General features: G+C 39.8%; 1 protein-coding gene across 2 annotated transcripts in view; it reads right to left on the minus strand.

Annotated features, from left to right (window-relative positions):
* neto1l (neuropilin (NRP) and tolloid (TLL)-like 1, like) overlaps positions 1 to 15,712 on the minus strand; it is a 223,954-nt gene that overhangs the window by 106,493 nt on the left and 101,749 nt on the right. For both annotated transcript variants that reach the window (XM_043688455.2, XM_043688456.2), the window contains exons 5-6: positions 6,223 to 6,264; positions 5,996 to 6,123 (exon numbers count right to left, since the gene is read on the minus strand). In XM_043688455.2, the coding sequence (XP_043544390.1) occupies positions 5,996 to 6,123; positions 6,223 to 6,264 (170 nt within the window). The remainder of the gene's footprint in view (positions 1 to 5,995; positions 6,124 to 6,222; positions 6,265 to 15,712) is intronic.

Genomic DNA, 15,712 nt, shown 5'->3' on the forward strand with positions numbered 1-15,712 from the left:
CTCTGCCAAGGCATAAATTCAAATCCTAACCTCGTGGCTCATGGAATTCAAATCCAATTAATAAATATTGAATTGAAGGCTAGTCTCAGGAATACTGACTGCAAAATTAGCATCAATTACTGAGAAAAACTGTTCTTAATGAATAGAAAATCTGCATCTTTATATGGTTTGGCCTACGTGTGACTCTCAAGATCTACAGGAATGTGGGTCATTCTTAACTGCCTCTGAAAAGGCCAAGCAAGCCATTTAGTTCCAGGGTGTTTAGGGATAGGCAAAAAAATACTGGTCACAACATTCACATCCCATGAAAGAAAAAAGGGAAAAAAATTGTCTTGTATTTTCTGATAGTGAAATTTCATAATTACATTGCATTTTTTGTTAACTTTAGTGTGCTGAGTGAATGTCACTTTTCTAATTCTCAACATTTGTCCCATGTCTTTATTTATATAGAAATTTATTAGTGTTTAGGTCATACTTTTTTTCTTAATAGGATATGTTTGCCTAAACTCTGCTGAATGCCATTTTAAATATTTGCCATTGTTGGTTTATATCATTGTCTAGAAATTGAATTAAACCATAAAGGATTTCTCAAGTCCTCATTCCTCATTCATCAATCACTCCCCCTTACACCCACACGTTCCCCATTCCTCATCCATGCTATGTAATGCTCTTCACCCATTCCCATAGCCCACATATTTCCTATGTCCCTGTATCCCATCTCCTCATGGATCTTCACATACCCAATCCCAACTTAGCTCCACCCACAACCATATTTTCCCCTCACCTAGCATGCTAACTCACCTTGTTTTCTCTCATACCCATAAGTGCAGGAGATAGATAAAGTTCTGTTACTTGAAGTTCCATATTGCAGACTACACTCTATTGAGAAAAAACAATGTCATGTTAAAACACATTTTGTCAGGGGCTTACCAGAATAAAGGACCCAGTACCTACTATGCGAAGGGCAATTATAATTTACAAATCCCATGTAGCGATTGCTTAAGCACTATGTAGGACAAACAGGCAGACAACTAGTGACCTGCATCCCTGAACACCAACTAGCAACCAAGTGACATGACCAACTTTCCTTGGTATCCATACACATGGACAAGAAGAACCATGCACTTGACTGGGACAACACAACAATACTAGGACAGGCCATACAAAGAACAGCAAGGGCATTCCTGGAAGCATTGTACTTATTCTCGATCAATAAACACATTGACCCGGATCCAGTATACAAACCACAGCAAAGGAAAACCAGAACTGCCACCAACCAGAAACAGCTCAAACAGAACCACATCAATTCAAAGCGAAACAGGACGGCAGTGCTTCACAGGAAGCACTGATGATGTCACCTAGAAAGGGGAAAAAATGTCTGCCAACAAATGCACCAGCTCAGTGAACAGACCAACAACAAATCAAACATTTTGATACTTTAACAGTTCCAAAGGTTTTTGTACCTTTTAGGCACAGTTATGTCTACTGGTTAATAATTACAAAGGATAGTTCATCATAACCCCACAAGAGGTATCTAAGCTCCCCACCCCCAACTCCCTCCCCAAACAACTGTTGAATGTTGAATGTGGATCATCTCTATAAATGGCATCTGCCTCAATAAAACAGTCATGGGCAAAGCTTCATATAACTCCATTCCCACTCCAGTTAAAATGCAAGTATCATTTTTGGGAACAGGGATTGTAATTTCAGAGCTCATCTGCTATTTTTGCTTCTTTATCAAGACAAAGATTTGAGCCATGTTGTGCCTTACAACAGCATTCACAATATTTTACTTGCAAAGCAGCTCCTGAAACTTACACCGTTCTAAAGTCGAGGTTTCAGATTTTTATGATTAGATTAGATTCCCTACAGTAAAAAAACAGGCCCTTCTGTCCAACAAGTCCATACCAACCCTCCGGAGAGTAACCCACCCAGACCCATTTCCCTCTGACTAATGCACCTAACACTATGGGCAATTTGGCATGGCCAATTCACCTGACCTGCATGTCTTTGGACTGTAGGAGGAAACCGGAGCATCCGGAGGAAACCCACGCAGACATGGGAAGAATGTGCAAACTCCACACAGAAGTCACCCAAGGCTGGAATCAAACCTGGGACCCTGGTGTTGTGCTGCCCTAAAGTGGTTGGAGTGAGAATAGTGAGCACTCCATTTCAAAGGAGTTCATCAGCTCATTGATTTCAAAGTTTCTTGTCTTCCAGTCAGTTGGCTGTTTTAAAATTGCTGTTTAACTTTCTTCCTACTCCTGCAATCTTCAATGCAATCTTCCTCTACTCCAACTGCTTTGCAGACACCTCTATTTTCAGTCCCATTTTCTCACTCTCCCCCACTAACTGAATAGTCTCATTACACTGGAACCATTTTAATACATATTTTAATTAAACTTACATTCTGTGTTTCAAACTGAGTATGTTCTGAGAAAGCAACCAACTCAGATCTCTGTATAAGGTTTTCAGCTATAAAATACCAGGTTCTCAGATCCATGACAAATTATTTTTAATCTTTTTGTGTGTGAACGAATTGTTTCTGCATGCTTGGAGCCTTGAGGTTTGTTGACTAAGGAAGTACAGGATGACGAGAAGCCTGAATTTGTTCTATCCAACACTTACCCTTTCACTTACAGCCCACTCACCATCATGGGCCAAAATCACCTTGCTTCTCTCCCTTTTGTCATTTAATCTGTCAAGCCTTTTACCTTATTTTCCTTTCCCTCCAATTATGCCTTCTCCCCCAACCCTTTCACTGCTACATCTTTTAGTATTCTCAGTTCAGACAAAGATTCACCAACCTATTTTATTCATTGCCAAATAAAAGCAAGGCACTTTAGGCTCTGGTAATCTAAAAAAAAGCAAGAGCAGGAAAAACTCAGCAGATCCAGCAGCATCTGTGAAGAGATAAACAGAGCGAATCTTTTGAGTCTGACTGAAGAAGTGTCTGAAGAAGTCACATTGGACTTGAAACGTTCACAGCTCTTTCACAGCAGCTGCTTAACCTGGTGAGTTTCTTCTGCACTTTACTTTCATTTCACTTGTATCCAATGTTGCAAAACTTGCTGAATACCTCCAATGTAAAAACAAATCACCAATTCAATTCAGAAACTCAAGTCATGAACTTAAAAGTGAAACTAGACAGTATGTACAAGTTAGAAATTTTACAAAAAGCAAGTTTATTAACAGCCTTACAGGCAGCATAAAGTGATGCAAAAAACCTTGCAGCTGTTTACTTTGATATTAAAAAAAAAGCTATTTTGATCCATTCAGAATTCTACCTTTTATTCATGATTTGAAGATGCTGATGTTGGACTGGGTGTACAAAATTAAAAATCACACAACACCAAGTTAAAATCCAACAGGTTTAACTGGAAGCACTAATTTTCGGAGCGTTGCTCCATCAGGTGGTTGTGGAGTATAAGATCGTAAGACACAGAATTTATAGCAAAAGTTTACAGTGTGATGTAACTGAAATTATATATTGAAACAGGCCTTGATTGTTTGTTAAGTCTCTCATCTTTTAGAATGACCATGTTGGTTTCAGTTCTTTCATATGTAAATCGCAAAGCTTTTTTTTTAAAAGTTACATTCTCAAGTGAAGTTTAACAATTGTTGTCTATCAGCCCAGTTAATGTATTGAAGATGTGAGTTCCCCTGTGTGATACTGTCTGTGCCACAATGATTAGGCTGAGTCTAATCTAAAAAAATGAATTTACAGAATCTTACATGGATTCATGCAGTTTTTCAGCGAAGTAAAATGTAACTCTGCAAGTACAAATTCACCCCACAAACTTATCTATGCATGTGTGTGAGTGTGAGTATAAATGAGCATAAGTCTGTGAGAGGGTGCATGTGTGTGTGTGTGTGTAGGAGTGTCTGAGGCATGGTACATTGGTGAGACCGAGCAGAGGCTAGAGCAACGGATGACTGGGCACTGCACAACGATCAACAGACATGAGTGTTCCCGCCCCATCAGAGAGTACTTCAGTGGTTTGGGTAATTTGACCTCGGACCTTCGGGTGGCCATCCTCCAAGGTAGACTTTGGTATAAGCAGCAACGAAAAGTGGCTGAGCAGAGGCTGATAGACAAATTTGGTCCCCATGGGGATGGCCTCAACCAGCACCTTGAATTCAGGTCACACTACTGGTGACCGCATTGCATTATACACACACACACATACTCTCACAGATTTATACCCATTTATACTCACACTCATGCACATGCACCCACTGTCTCACAGACACTCATAACCTCGTATGCTTAAGGAGAAGGATTCTTTCTCAGGTACTCTGTGGCCCACAGAGGGCTCCATCTTTGGTAACACTGTAGTGTCTCTCTCTCTCTCAGTAACCACACCCCCACCCTTAGCAATTTCATTAACCATCATAGGGACCTACTCATCAAACACTGTACCCAAAAACACAATTCTGTGGTTATGTACCACTCCTATGGCCCTGCTGCTGTGCCCATCCTCTGCTTTTCCTGGAACACAGTTAGTTCCCTGACATAGACAAAATGTGAGCTGGGAATTCTTGCAATTTTTAACAAGATCACCGCAGGTTTTCTGGTGTGCCATCTGGATATGTGTCCTTTTCTATTCAACTGTAAGAACTAAGTACAGCCCAATATCTGACCATCTGGTTGGAAAAGCAATGATGACATGCTGCAGGGTCACCACTGAAGTTTACCTTTACACAGCTAAATGCCTAATTGGATGCTTCACACAATTATACAAAACACTTGCTCGGAAATAGCTAGGAGCTGTCCCATTCCAATACTGTAACTGTGTTAGTGTGGTTGGTGCGCTGCTCACACAATGAAACAAATTTCCAGTGGAGTTACAGCACAGAGTGAGAGCAAGGTATTTCCTGAAGGTTATTCTTAATATTGTACAAAAACTACAAGCAATAATGTCTTCATGATTCAAAGTAATAATGAATACAAAATACTCATAATCTATCAATTAAATGCATGCAAAGCTGAATTAGATACTGTAATCTTGCATGATACATGAAATCACTTATCAAAACATATGAAGAATTTCTTTAATTAGTTTAAAAAACAATCTATTTTAGAGATAGTTGATTATCTATTTTATAGTTGCCAATTACATGCCAGCAATTTTGATTTCTTCTCATAGCTTACCCTGATGTCTACAAATACCACAATGTTGCGGGTATGTATTGTCTGAATCACCAAAGCTGCTATGAACTCAAATATTTGATGGTTAATGTATATGCTTTAACCATCATTGTACAAGACAGAATATGTGAAAAGAATCAAGGATCAAAATATCATAAATGTTTGGCAGAAGACACAGTTTGGTGAACAGTAAAGTATTCTGACAGTTTTCAAAAATATATATAAAGAGTAATCAATTTTAATTTGCTCTGTGTATCTATTGGAAATCCACATTCAAAACTACTGGCCGATTAAAGTTGAGGTGAGATGCAAATATAAGTTTGTTAACTAGGATCACATAATAAGTATAGCGCAACCAAAAACATTATCCAAAATGTAGAAGTATTAGCAAAAGAAGTCATCATTTGGTTGTGTTGGGAAAAAAACACATTTTGTCGAAACTGTTCGTTCTGCACACATCAGGACAAATTATAAGAAATACTAAATTAATGGGGAAGTTATATTTTTACTCTGTACAAGAAGAGTGCTGATTGATTGGCAACTTGTGACTGCTGCCATGGAGAATGCACCAGTTAGATGACAACAATCAAGCATTGTTTATGTATAAACTAGGCAGGTTGACCCTGATTGATCAAGCCCTTCACATGAGAAATTAACCAAAGAATGAATTTCACCCATTTTGTTGAGTTGAACAAGGCATGGTGCATGTGCATATTTTTTTGATCTTCAAAGAACAAGGCCCCATGGATTGATGAAATGCTGCCATAATGTGTTTTTTTTCAGTAACATTTGCAAACAATTTCTTCTAATGTGTAAAAATAATATTTTTGGGACAACACTGACCTTGGATTTTGGTGGTGCTCGAATGTACCATTTACAATCAACTGCCTCCGTGGGATTGGCTTTGCCTTCCTGCACGACTTGTTTTGATTCAATGATCCCCTCAGGTCCTCCCATTTCAAACTCACACGCTGGGTTAGACAAAAGAAAATCCAATGGGGAATTACATGGCATTATCAGATTGATCAAAATGAGTGTTGTTCATGTAAATGCTGAATGTATTTACTAACCTGGCAATGGTTTCAGGGCACCAAGATGTGCAAATTCAGGATCTTTAAAGATAAGAAAAAAAGATTTATAGTAAAAATCCAAGCAAATTTTGGATTGATTTTAACTAAAATAAACTAATTATACTGAAACATGAAAGAATCATTGTAGAAACCATCCGCACACAGTCTTTTTGCATGTTGCTGATGTCCAGTTCAGATTATAAAACTGAAGCAATAAGTAAAGCACAGAGTACCCTGAGGCTAAGTACACCAAAGGAATAAAATCAGATTGTTACTGATTATTTTTATATGAGGCAGGCTTAATTGTTCAGCAAAAAACACAATGAATGTATTCATCACTATTGTCATCAAAAAATGATGTGGAGGTGCCAGTATTTGATTGGGGTGGACAAAGTCAGAAGTCACCCAATACCAGGTTATAGTCCAACAGGTTTATTTAAAATCACAAGCTTTCTGAGTGTAACTCTTTTGTCACTTCACCTGATGAATACAGTCCAAGCTTATGATTTCAAATAAACCTGTTGGACTCTAACCCAGTGTTGTCTGACCTCTGACGTCATCAGATAAGACAAAGCAAATAAATATTTCAGCAAGCATAGGCTCTTTTTAGCACAGGTAAAAACAATGACAGCAGGTGCTGGAAACCAGATTCTGGATTAGTGGTGCTGGAAAAGCACAGCAGTTCAGGCAGCATCCAAGGAGCTTCGAAATCGACGTTTCGGGCAAAAGCCCTTCATCAGAAATAAAAGGAATATTTATTTCTTTTATTTCTTTTTAGCACAGCCAAACCATTCCCAGCTACTTACGGTTGCCATTATCAACTTATCAACTTCTTCCCTGGCTTACCATCATTTATCCCTTGTCTGCATGTCTTTCTCGCCCTCTGGGCTCCATCTCTAGCTTTCCGCTTACTCCTCCCACACCATATCCCTTTCTCCCATCATCTGCATATATACCATCTTTTCCTAGCTACTATCAGTTCTGAAAGAGGGTTACTGGACTTGAAACGTAAGTCTTCCTCTTTATAGATGCTGGAAGACTTGCTGCCTTTCTCCAGCAACTTCTGTTTTTGTTTTAGATCTTCAGCATCCACAGTTCTTTGGTTTGCTTTGGCTAATGTTTGTCAAATATCAGATTTTACTATAATTGTAGGATTTAACACTGCGATGCCAGTTCTTCAAGCTGAAAGTAGCTTGTTTCCAAGGATTTAATACTTGCAGATTATAGCAATATTTAGTACGAGGCCCAAAGAAATATATTTAACAGCAACCATTTTCTCTGTTATGTAACCTGAACATAAATAGCCAGATTACCATTCAAATTATTAAGCAATGATGTAACAAATTGGATATTTACACCAAATACCACAGATATAGTTATAAAGCTACATATCTAACTTTTTTGCCAAGGTTTACTGGGAAAACCTATTGGTTTTAAAGCTCCACTATAGGGCTGGTACACAATACTAGGCTGCAGAATCTCTAAGAGATTTATTTTCCAATCCTTCTTAGTTTATTCCCTCACATGTGACAGGAACTATATAAGGAGATAGTGTAGCAACATTCCTGCAGCGATAATCATCTGTTCAATTCCCTGAACAAACACAGTATCTGACTCTCAATTGACTTAACTTTTTTAAAGTCCAGCAAGAGCAAACCAAAATGATTACCCCAAATGGATCGGTTCTCTTTTTGCAAACACATCCTTGTAATTGATTTGATGCGACAGATATGAAGAGTAAATAATCAAAAGCTCAGTGCAAGACTGAATGTGTCAAACAGCCTTTGCTACTGTAAGATCCACAAGGGGAAGATGAAAGAAATGTACAAAAATTACAGAAAAGTCTTCACTCTCAAAACAGTCATGAGACAGAAGTAAATAAGTTGAAAACAAAAGTGTGAAGTGACAGGGAGAATTTCAAACAAATGCTGCAAATGCAATATTTTATTGCCTGATCTATTGAGTATTTACAGCAATTTTTATTTTTACTTTAAATTTTCAACATGTCTTCCCCCATCAGTACTCTGCTTTTTGATTAAGATGAATCTCAAGGTCTTTGATGTTATTGTGTGCCATGATGAGGTTGTAGGTTTAAAGTCAATTACACATTTTTCTTACCCTATGCATCTATACAAAATTGAGCAAGATTCAGGCATTTTATTTTCAGTATTGTAAACCCAAAAATGATCTTGCATTATATGTGCCAACATTATGGAAATTTCCTATTGTAGTTGCCTTGGAATGAACCTCTTGGATTTGGACTGACAAACAAGTCTTTGGATTTTGCTCTCAGTAACAGTCAGCTGGATCTTGGGGTCTTTATCCTTCCTGTTTCTTTCCAAATGTTTGCAGACAACCAGAGCAGTCTGCATCAAGTGGCATAAATCTTCCACAAGACTTGGATGCAGTCCACAAGCAGTGAAGATCGGGGACAATATTTCATCCTCACAAACACTCAACATTGGAGCCCCCTAGCAGTGTGTACTCAGCCTCCTACTGTACTCACTGTATACCCATGACTGCATCACCAAATACCAGACTAATGCCATTTAGAAGTTCGCTCATGACACCACCACAGTCAGTTGAATCTCAGATGGCGACGAAACAGACTACACATGGGAGTTGGAAGACCTGGAAAAATGGTGCACTGAGAACAACCTAGCTCTCAATGCTGGCAAAAACAAGGAACCAATTACTGACTTTCGGCAGGATGTTACTCATGCCCCCCTACACATTAACAGCACAGTGGTGGAACGAGTGGAGAGTGTCAAGCTCCTGGATGTGGTCATCAATAATAAGCTTCCATGGACTCTATTGCACTAGTTACAAAGGCCCAACAACGTCTCTTCTTCCTCAGGCAGCTGAGGAAATTTGGGCTGATGGCGAATACCCTTGCCAACTTTTATGGGTGTGCCTTCAAAAGCATTCTGTCTGGATGTATCACTACCTGGTGTGGCAACTATACTATTCAAGATCAGAGATGGTTACAGAGAGTGGTGAACTCGGCCCGGACAATCACAAAGACCAACCTCCCACCTATAGAATCAAACTACCAGGCCTGCTGTCAAGGAAAGGCCGCCAGCATTCTCAAAGATCCATCCCACCCTGGCAATGTTTTTCTACAACCTCTACCATCAGGGAGAGGGTACAGAAGCCTGAAAACACGCACCAGCTGGTTTCGAAACAGTTTCTACCCTACTGTTGTTAGAATACTGAATGGACTCACAAATTCTTAGCATTCACCTGTACCTGTGTTTTTGTTTTTGCCGCTGTTTACCTATTATTTACTATCTATGCTACTTAACTCTGTGATCTGCCTGTATTGCTCGCAAGACAAAGCTTTTCACTGTGCCTCAGTACATGTGACAATAAATTCAAATTCAAATTCAATTCAATTCAACTTTACAATGTTTAGGTTTTGTTTCCAGCAACATAACACATGCAGAAAATAACTTGTGGATTCCTCAAGATCAGAGTAATCTAATGGGGTTAAACCTTTCTTTTCCAGCTCCCAAATTTGTTCTGTTTCATTATTGGGTCTGGATTGAGCATACAACATCCGTATGGTAGCGGTGACTAGAACAGGCCCTTGCCAAACAACCCTCATGGTTAATAATATATTATTAGTTATTCAAGTGGTCAACTGAAATTCATCTAGGTGTTCCTGGGTTAACAAATGAAACATTGCATGAAAATTTTCAAAAAAAAATTCAATTTGTTTAGCATTGTGTTAATTACGGTCCTCTCGATGGCACTTCCTCCACCACTCGCAGAGGGTGGCTGCAGTATATACCATTAACATAACTGACCATATCTTCGACATTATCACCTCTACAATTTACAACTTCTATCAGCTTGAAGAGGATGAAAGCATTTTTATGGGATGACCATCTCTTCCAAACACTTCTCCAACACACATATTACGACTTGCTTGGATAATTACTGTTACTTCAGTGCCACTGGATCAAAATGCTGGAACTCTCGAGCAGGCAGCTCATCCCTACCATTTTTATTCATTCATGGGATATGTGTGTCACTGGCTCAACCGCCTTTATTGCCTATCCTTAATTGCCAAGAGGACAGGCAAAAGTATCTGAAGTTACATGTAGACCAGACCAGGCAAGGAGTAATTCCCCAAAGAACCAGAGGGGGTTTTTAAATGACAATCAACAATAGTTATATGGATGTCATCAGGCAAGTCCTTTACTGAATCCAAATTTCACTCTCTGCCTTATTCCATGTTCCATTCCATTAGTGTGGAGCTCTGGGTTAGTAATCTAGTGTTGGTACTACTACACCATTATAAATAACGCTGATTTAGTTAGAGGTTCATAAACCTGAAATGAAACAAAAAATAGCTTTATGTTGACGATGCAGCTAAAATTGTTTGTGTCCAATGTGTAGATGAATCTGTATTTCTATAAAGGGTATTCAAGATGGTTTCAATTCAACATGGTAAGACTGAAAGAATTTTTATTGTGTCTCAAATATATAACCAAGTCAAAAAAATGACTCAACATTGTGAAATATGGCATATTATCTCAGAGAAATGTCCGCCCATACAACCAGAGATGTTAACATGCTAACAGCTACAATTTATAAATAGGTATTTCACATGCAGAATGACAGAGACTGTCTAAATACTGTCACAAGGGCAACATTTTAGTCTGATTTCTGAGAGATGTTAGGAAACTCTCTGTGCTTTAGTGCTTGTTACAAAATGTTACAGAACTTGGTGCTGGCTGATTTCATTTCAACTTATAGTCAGCAAGTAAAGAGAAATCTGCATTTACAGTAAATATAGTAGTAACTCTTTGGATTCCATATATCACTAATTACATTTTGAAATTTCAACTTGACAACCAGCCAGGACCCTTCTTTCTTGTAGTATAAATTGTTGTGATGGTTTGAAATTTGATATTTTTGTGTTTGTCCTGATGACTGCAAGATGAAGAGTATCAGTAACATAGTGTCACAGAGTCACAGAGATATACAGCACGGAAACAGACTCTTCAGTCCAATCCATCCATGTTGACCAGATATCCCAATCCAATATAGTCTCACCTGCCAGCACCCAGCCCATATCCCCCCAAACCCTTCCTATTCATATTCCCATGCAAATACCTTTTAAATGTTGCAATTTAACTAGCCTCCACCACTTCCTCTGGCAGCTCATTCCATACACATACCATCCTCTGCATGAAAAAGTTGACCCTTAGGCCTCTTTTATATCTTTCCCCTCTCACCCTAAACCTATGCCCTCTAGTTCTGGACTCCCCCAACCCAGGGAAAAGACTTTGTCTATTTATCCTATCCATGCCCCTCATGATTTTGTAAACCTGTATAAGGTCACCCCTCAGCCTCAGACACTCCAGGGAAAACAGCCCCAGCCTGCTCAGCCTTTCCCTATCGCTCAAATCCTCCAAACCTGGCAACATCCTCGTACATCTTTTCAGAACCCTTTTAAGTTTCACAACATCTTTCCGATAGGAAGGAGACCAGAATTGCATGCAATATTCCAACAGCAGCCTAACCTACTCTGACCAATAAAGGAAAGCATACAAAAGGCCGTCTTCACTACCCTATCTACCTGCAACTCCACTTTCAAGGAGCTATGAACCTGCACTCTGAGGTCTCTTTGTTCAGCAACACTCCCGAGGACCTTATCATTAAGTTTATAAGTCCTGCTAAGATTTGCTTTCCCAAAAGGCAGCACCTCACATTTATCTAAATTAAACTCCATCTGCCACTTCTTAGCCCATTGGCCCATCTGATCAAGATTCCCTTGGAATCTGAGGTAACCTTCTTCAGTGACCACTACACCTCCAATTTTGGTGTCATCTGCAAACTTACTAACTGTACCTCTTATGCTCACATACAAATCATTTAGATAAATGACGAAAGGTAGTGGACCCAGCACCGATCCTTTTGGCACTCCACTGGTCTCCAGTTTGAAAACAACCCTCCACCACCACCCTCTATCTTCTACCTTTGAGCCAGTTCCATATCCAAATGGCTAGTTCTCCCTGTATTCCATGAGATCTAACCTTGCAAACCGATCTCCCATGGGGAATCTTGTTGAACCCTCTACTGAAGTCCATATAGATCACATCTACTGCTCTGCCCTCAACAATTCTCTTTGTTACTTCTTCAAAAAACTCAATCAAGTTTGTGAGATATGATTTCCCACGCACAAAGCTATGTTGCCTATCCCTAATCAGTCCTTGCCTTTCTAAATACATTTACATTCTGTCCCTCAGGATTCCCTCCAACAACCTGCCTACCATCGATGTCAGGCTCACTGGTCTTTAGCTCCTTGGCTTGTCCTTATCACTTTTCTTAAACAGTGGTACCATGTTGGTTAAAAAAAAAATGACTGCAGATGCTGGAAACCAGATTCTGGATTAGAGTGGTGCTGGAAAAGCACAGCAATTCAGGCAGCATCTGAGGAGCAGGAAAATCGACGTTTCAGGCAAAAGCTATTCCTGATGAAGGGCTTTTGCCCAAAATGTCGATTTTCCTGCTCCTCTTGTGGTAACATGTTAGCCAACTTCCAGTCTTCCGGCACCTCGCCTGTGACTATCGATGTTACAAATATTTCAGTAAGATGCCCAGCAATCACTTCCCGAGCTTCACACAGAGTTCCAGGGTTCCTGGGGATTTATTCACTTTTATGCACTTCAAGACATCCAGCACTTCCTCCTCTGTAATATGGACATTTTTCAAGATGTCACCATCTATTTCCCTACATTCTATATCTTCCATGTCCTTTTCCATATTAAATACTGATGCAAAATACTCATTTAATATCATCCTCATCACCTGCGGCTCCAGTCAAAGGCTGCCTTGCTGATCTTTGAGGGGAAAGTGAGGACTGCAGATGCTGGAGATCAGAGCTGAAAATGTGTTGCTGGAAAAGCGCAGCAGGTCAGGCAGCATCCAAGGAACAGGAGAATCGACATTTCGGGCATAAGCCGAGGGGCCCTATTCACTCCCTAGTTACGCATGTCTCATGGCTCAGTTTTCAGCATACACATTTTGAGTGTTAGATGTGTTGAGGATAAATGCAGCATCTAATTAGAAACCAACAACGTTAAATAGCTTATAAATGAGTTACATCAGTTAATGATGAAACAAGTGCCATGTTGCTTCATTTTTGGCATTGTTGGTCCGTTTCCAAGGAGATGGTGAGGACTCTTGTTGTGGAGTGGTAGTGTACTTATCTCTGGTTCAGAATTTCTAAGTTCAAAACCCTCCTGCCCCAGAGGTGCATCATTACACAGATTGATTGAGAATATCTATGAGGCAAACTTGCGCTATGATTTCAAATCATGCAACAGGATTTTACTGGATCCATCCCATTGAGCAGCAAAACTTTGGTTAAATATTTAATTTGCAAGACTCTTTTCTCCCCCCACAGTGCCACCTGTAAGTTCAGAAGTTATGAAGAAGTGGGAACAGGAATAGGCCACTTGGTCCAGCAAATCTGCTTTGCCACTCATTAAGATCTGATATTGGCCTTAATTCCACTTTCTGGCCTGTCTCCATCAAGGCTTCAGTAAAATAGTGGTCTCAATGTTGCGAACAGAAAGTGTTGCAGAAATTCGTGAGGTTTAGCAGCATCTGAGGAGACAGAGGCAGGGTTAACATTTTGAGTCCCTCTCCAATTTGTTGCCTGAGCTGTTGAGTTTCTCCAGCACTTTCTGTTTCTATTTCAGATGTCCAACATACATAGTACTTTGCTTTTATTCATGTCTCAATGTAGGGTCTGGACCTAGAAATTAACTTAAATTCACATAGAGATACCAGTTAAGTCAAACTGAAACTGATACAACAAGACTGTAACAAAGTATAAATACTGACTCTATTGTAAAGAGTCGCAAAGACTGTCAAAACATTTTAAAAATTTCACAAAGAAGCAGTAAATATTTAAACTACTGTATACACCTATTATAAGCAGAGTAATATATGACATGGGACTTGAGTAAATTTAAACAGTTAGACAGATCTTTAATTAGTAATGGGTTAAAGGTTATGGAGAGCTGGCAGGAAAGTGGATGAGGTTAAAATGAGATCATCCCTGGTGGTATTAAACGGTGGAGCAGGCTCAAAAAGCTGAACTGCCTACTTTGGCTTCTAACCCTTTCCTTCTTTTGGCATAATGCAGTCGACAATACTGTGAAAAATTACGGCTTTTACGGCTACTCCTGCTTCTAACCCTTATCTTCTTATGTCACAATGTAGTTGACAATATTGTGAAAATTGACCTCTTTAAGGGCATGCTCAGGAGATATTAAGGAGTAGCTGCTGCTTGTTAGTTTTAGTGATTCATGTATTTTGTGGATTAGGAAGGGGATATAGCAAAATAAATGGCTATTAGAACCATAGAGATGTACAGCAAGGAAACAGACCCTTCGGTCTAACCTGTCCATGCCGACCAGATATCCCAACCCAATCTAGTCCCACCCACCAGCATCCGGCCCATATCACTCCAAACTCTTCCTATTCATATACCAATCCAGATGCCTTTTAAATGTTGCAATTGTACCAGCCTCCACCACTTCCTCGGCCAGCTCATTCCATACATGTATCACCCTCTGCAGGTCTATTTTATATCTTTCCCCTCTCATCCTAAACCTCTAGTTCTGGACTCCCCCACCCCAGGCAAAAGACCTTGTCTCTTTATCCTATCCACGCCCCTCATAATTTTGTAAACCTCTGTAAGGTCACCACTCAGCCTCCGACGCTTAAGGGAAAACAGACCCAGCCTGTTCAGCCTCTCCCTATAGCTCAAATCCTACAACCCTGGCAACATCCTTTTAAATCTTTTCGGAACCCTTTCAGGTTTCACAACATCTTTCCGATAGGAAGGAGACCAGAATTGCATGCAATATTCCAACAGTGGCCTAACCAATGTCCTGTACAGCCGCAACATGACCTCCCAACTCGTGTACTCAATACTCTGACTAATAAAGGAAAGCATACCAAACGCCTTCTTCACTATCCTATCTACCTGTGACTCCACTTTTAAGGAGCTATGAACCTGCAGTCCAAGGTCTCTTTGTTCAGCAACACACCCGAGGACCTTACCGCTAAGTGTAAGTCCTGCTCAGATTTGTTTTCCCAAAATACAGCACCTCACATTTATGTGAATTAAACTCCATCTGCCACTTCTTAGCCCATTGGCCCATCTGATCAAGATCCTGTTGTAATCTGAGGTAACCCTCTTTGCTGTCCACTACACCTCCAATTTTGGTCTCATCTGCAAATTTACTAACTATGCCTCTCATGCTAATCTCCAAATCATTTATATAAATGATGAAAAGTAGTGGACACAGCACCGATTCTTGTGGCATTCCACTGGTCACAGTCCTCCAGTCTAAAAAACAACCCTCCACCACTACCCTCTGTCTTCTACCTTTGAACTAGTTCTGTATCTAAATGGCTAGTTCTCCTTGTATTCCATGAGATCTAATCTTGCTAACCAGTA

This window comes from Chiloscyllium plagiosum, unplaced genomic scaffold (assembly GCF_037043375.1).
Source record: "Chiloscyllium plagiosum isolate Xiang-an unplaced genomic scaffold, Cpla_swu_hap1 HiC_scaffold_4, whole genome shotgun sequence".
NCBI classification, from domain to species: domain Eukaryota; kingdom Metazoa; phylum Chordata; class Chondrichthyes; order Orectolobiformes; family Hemiscylliidae; genus Chiloscyllium; species Chiloscyllium plagiosum.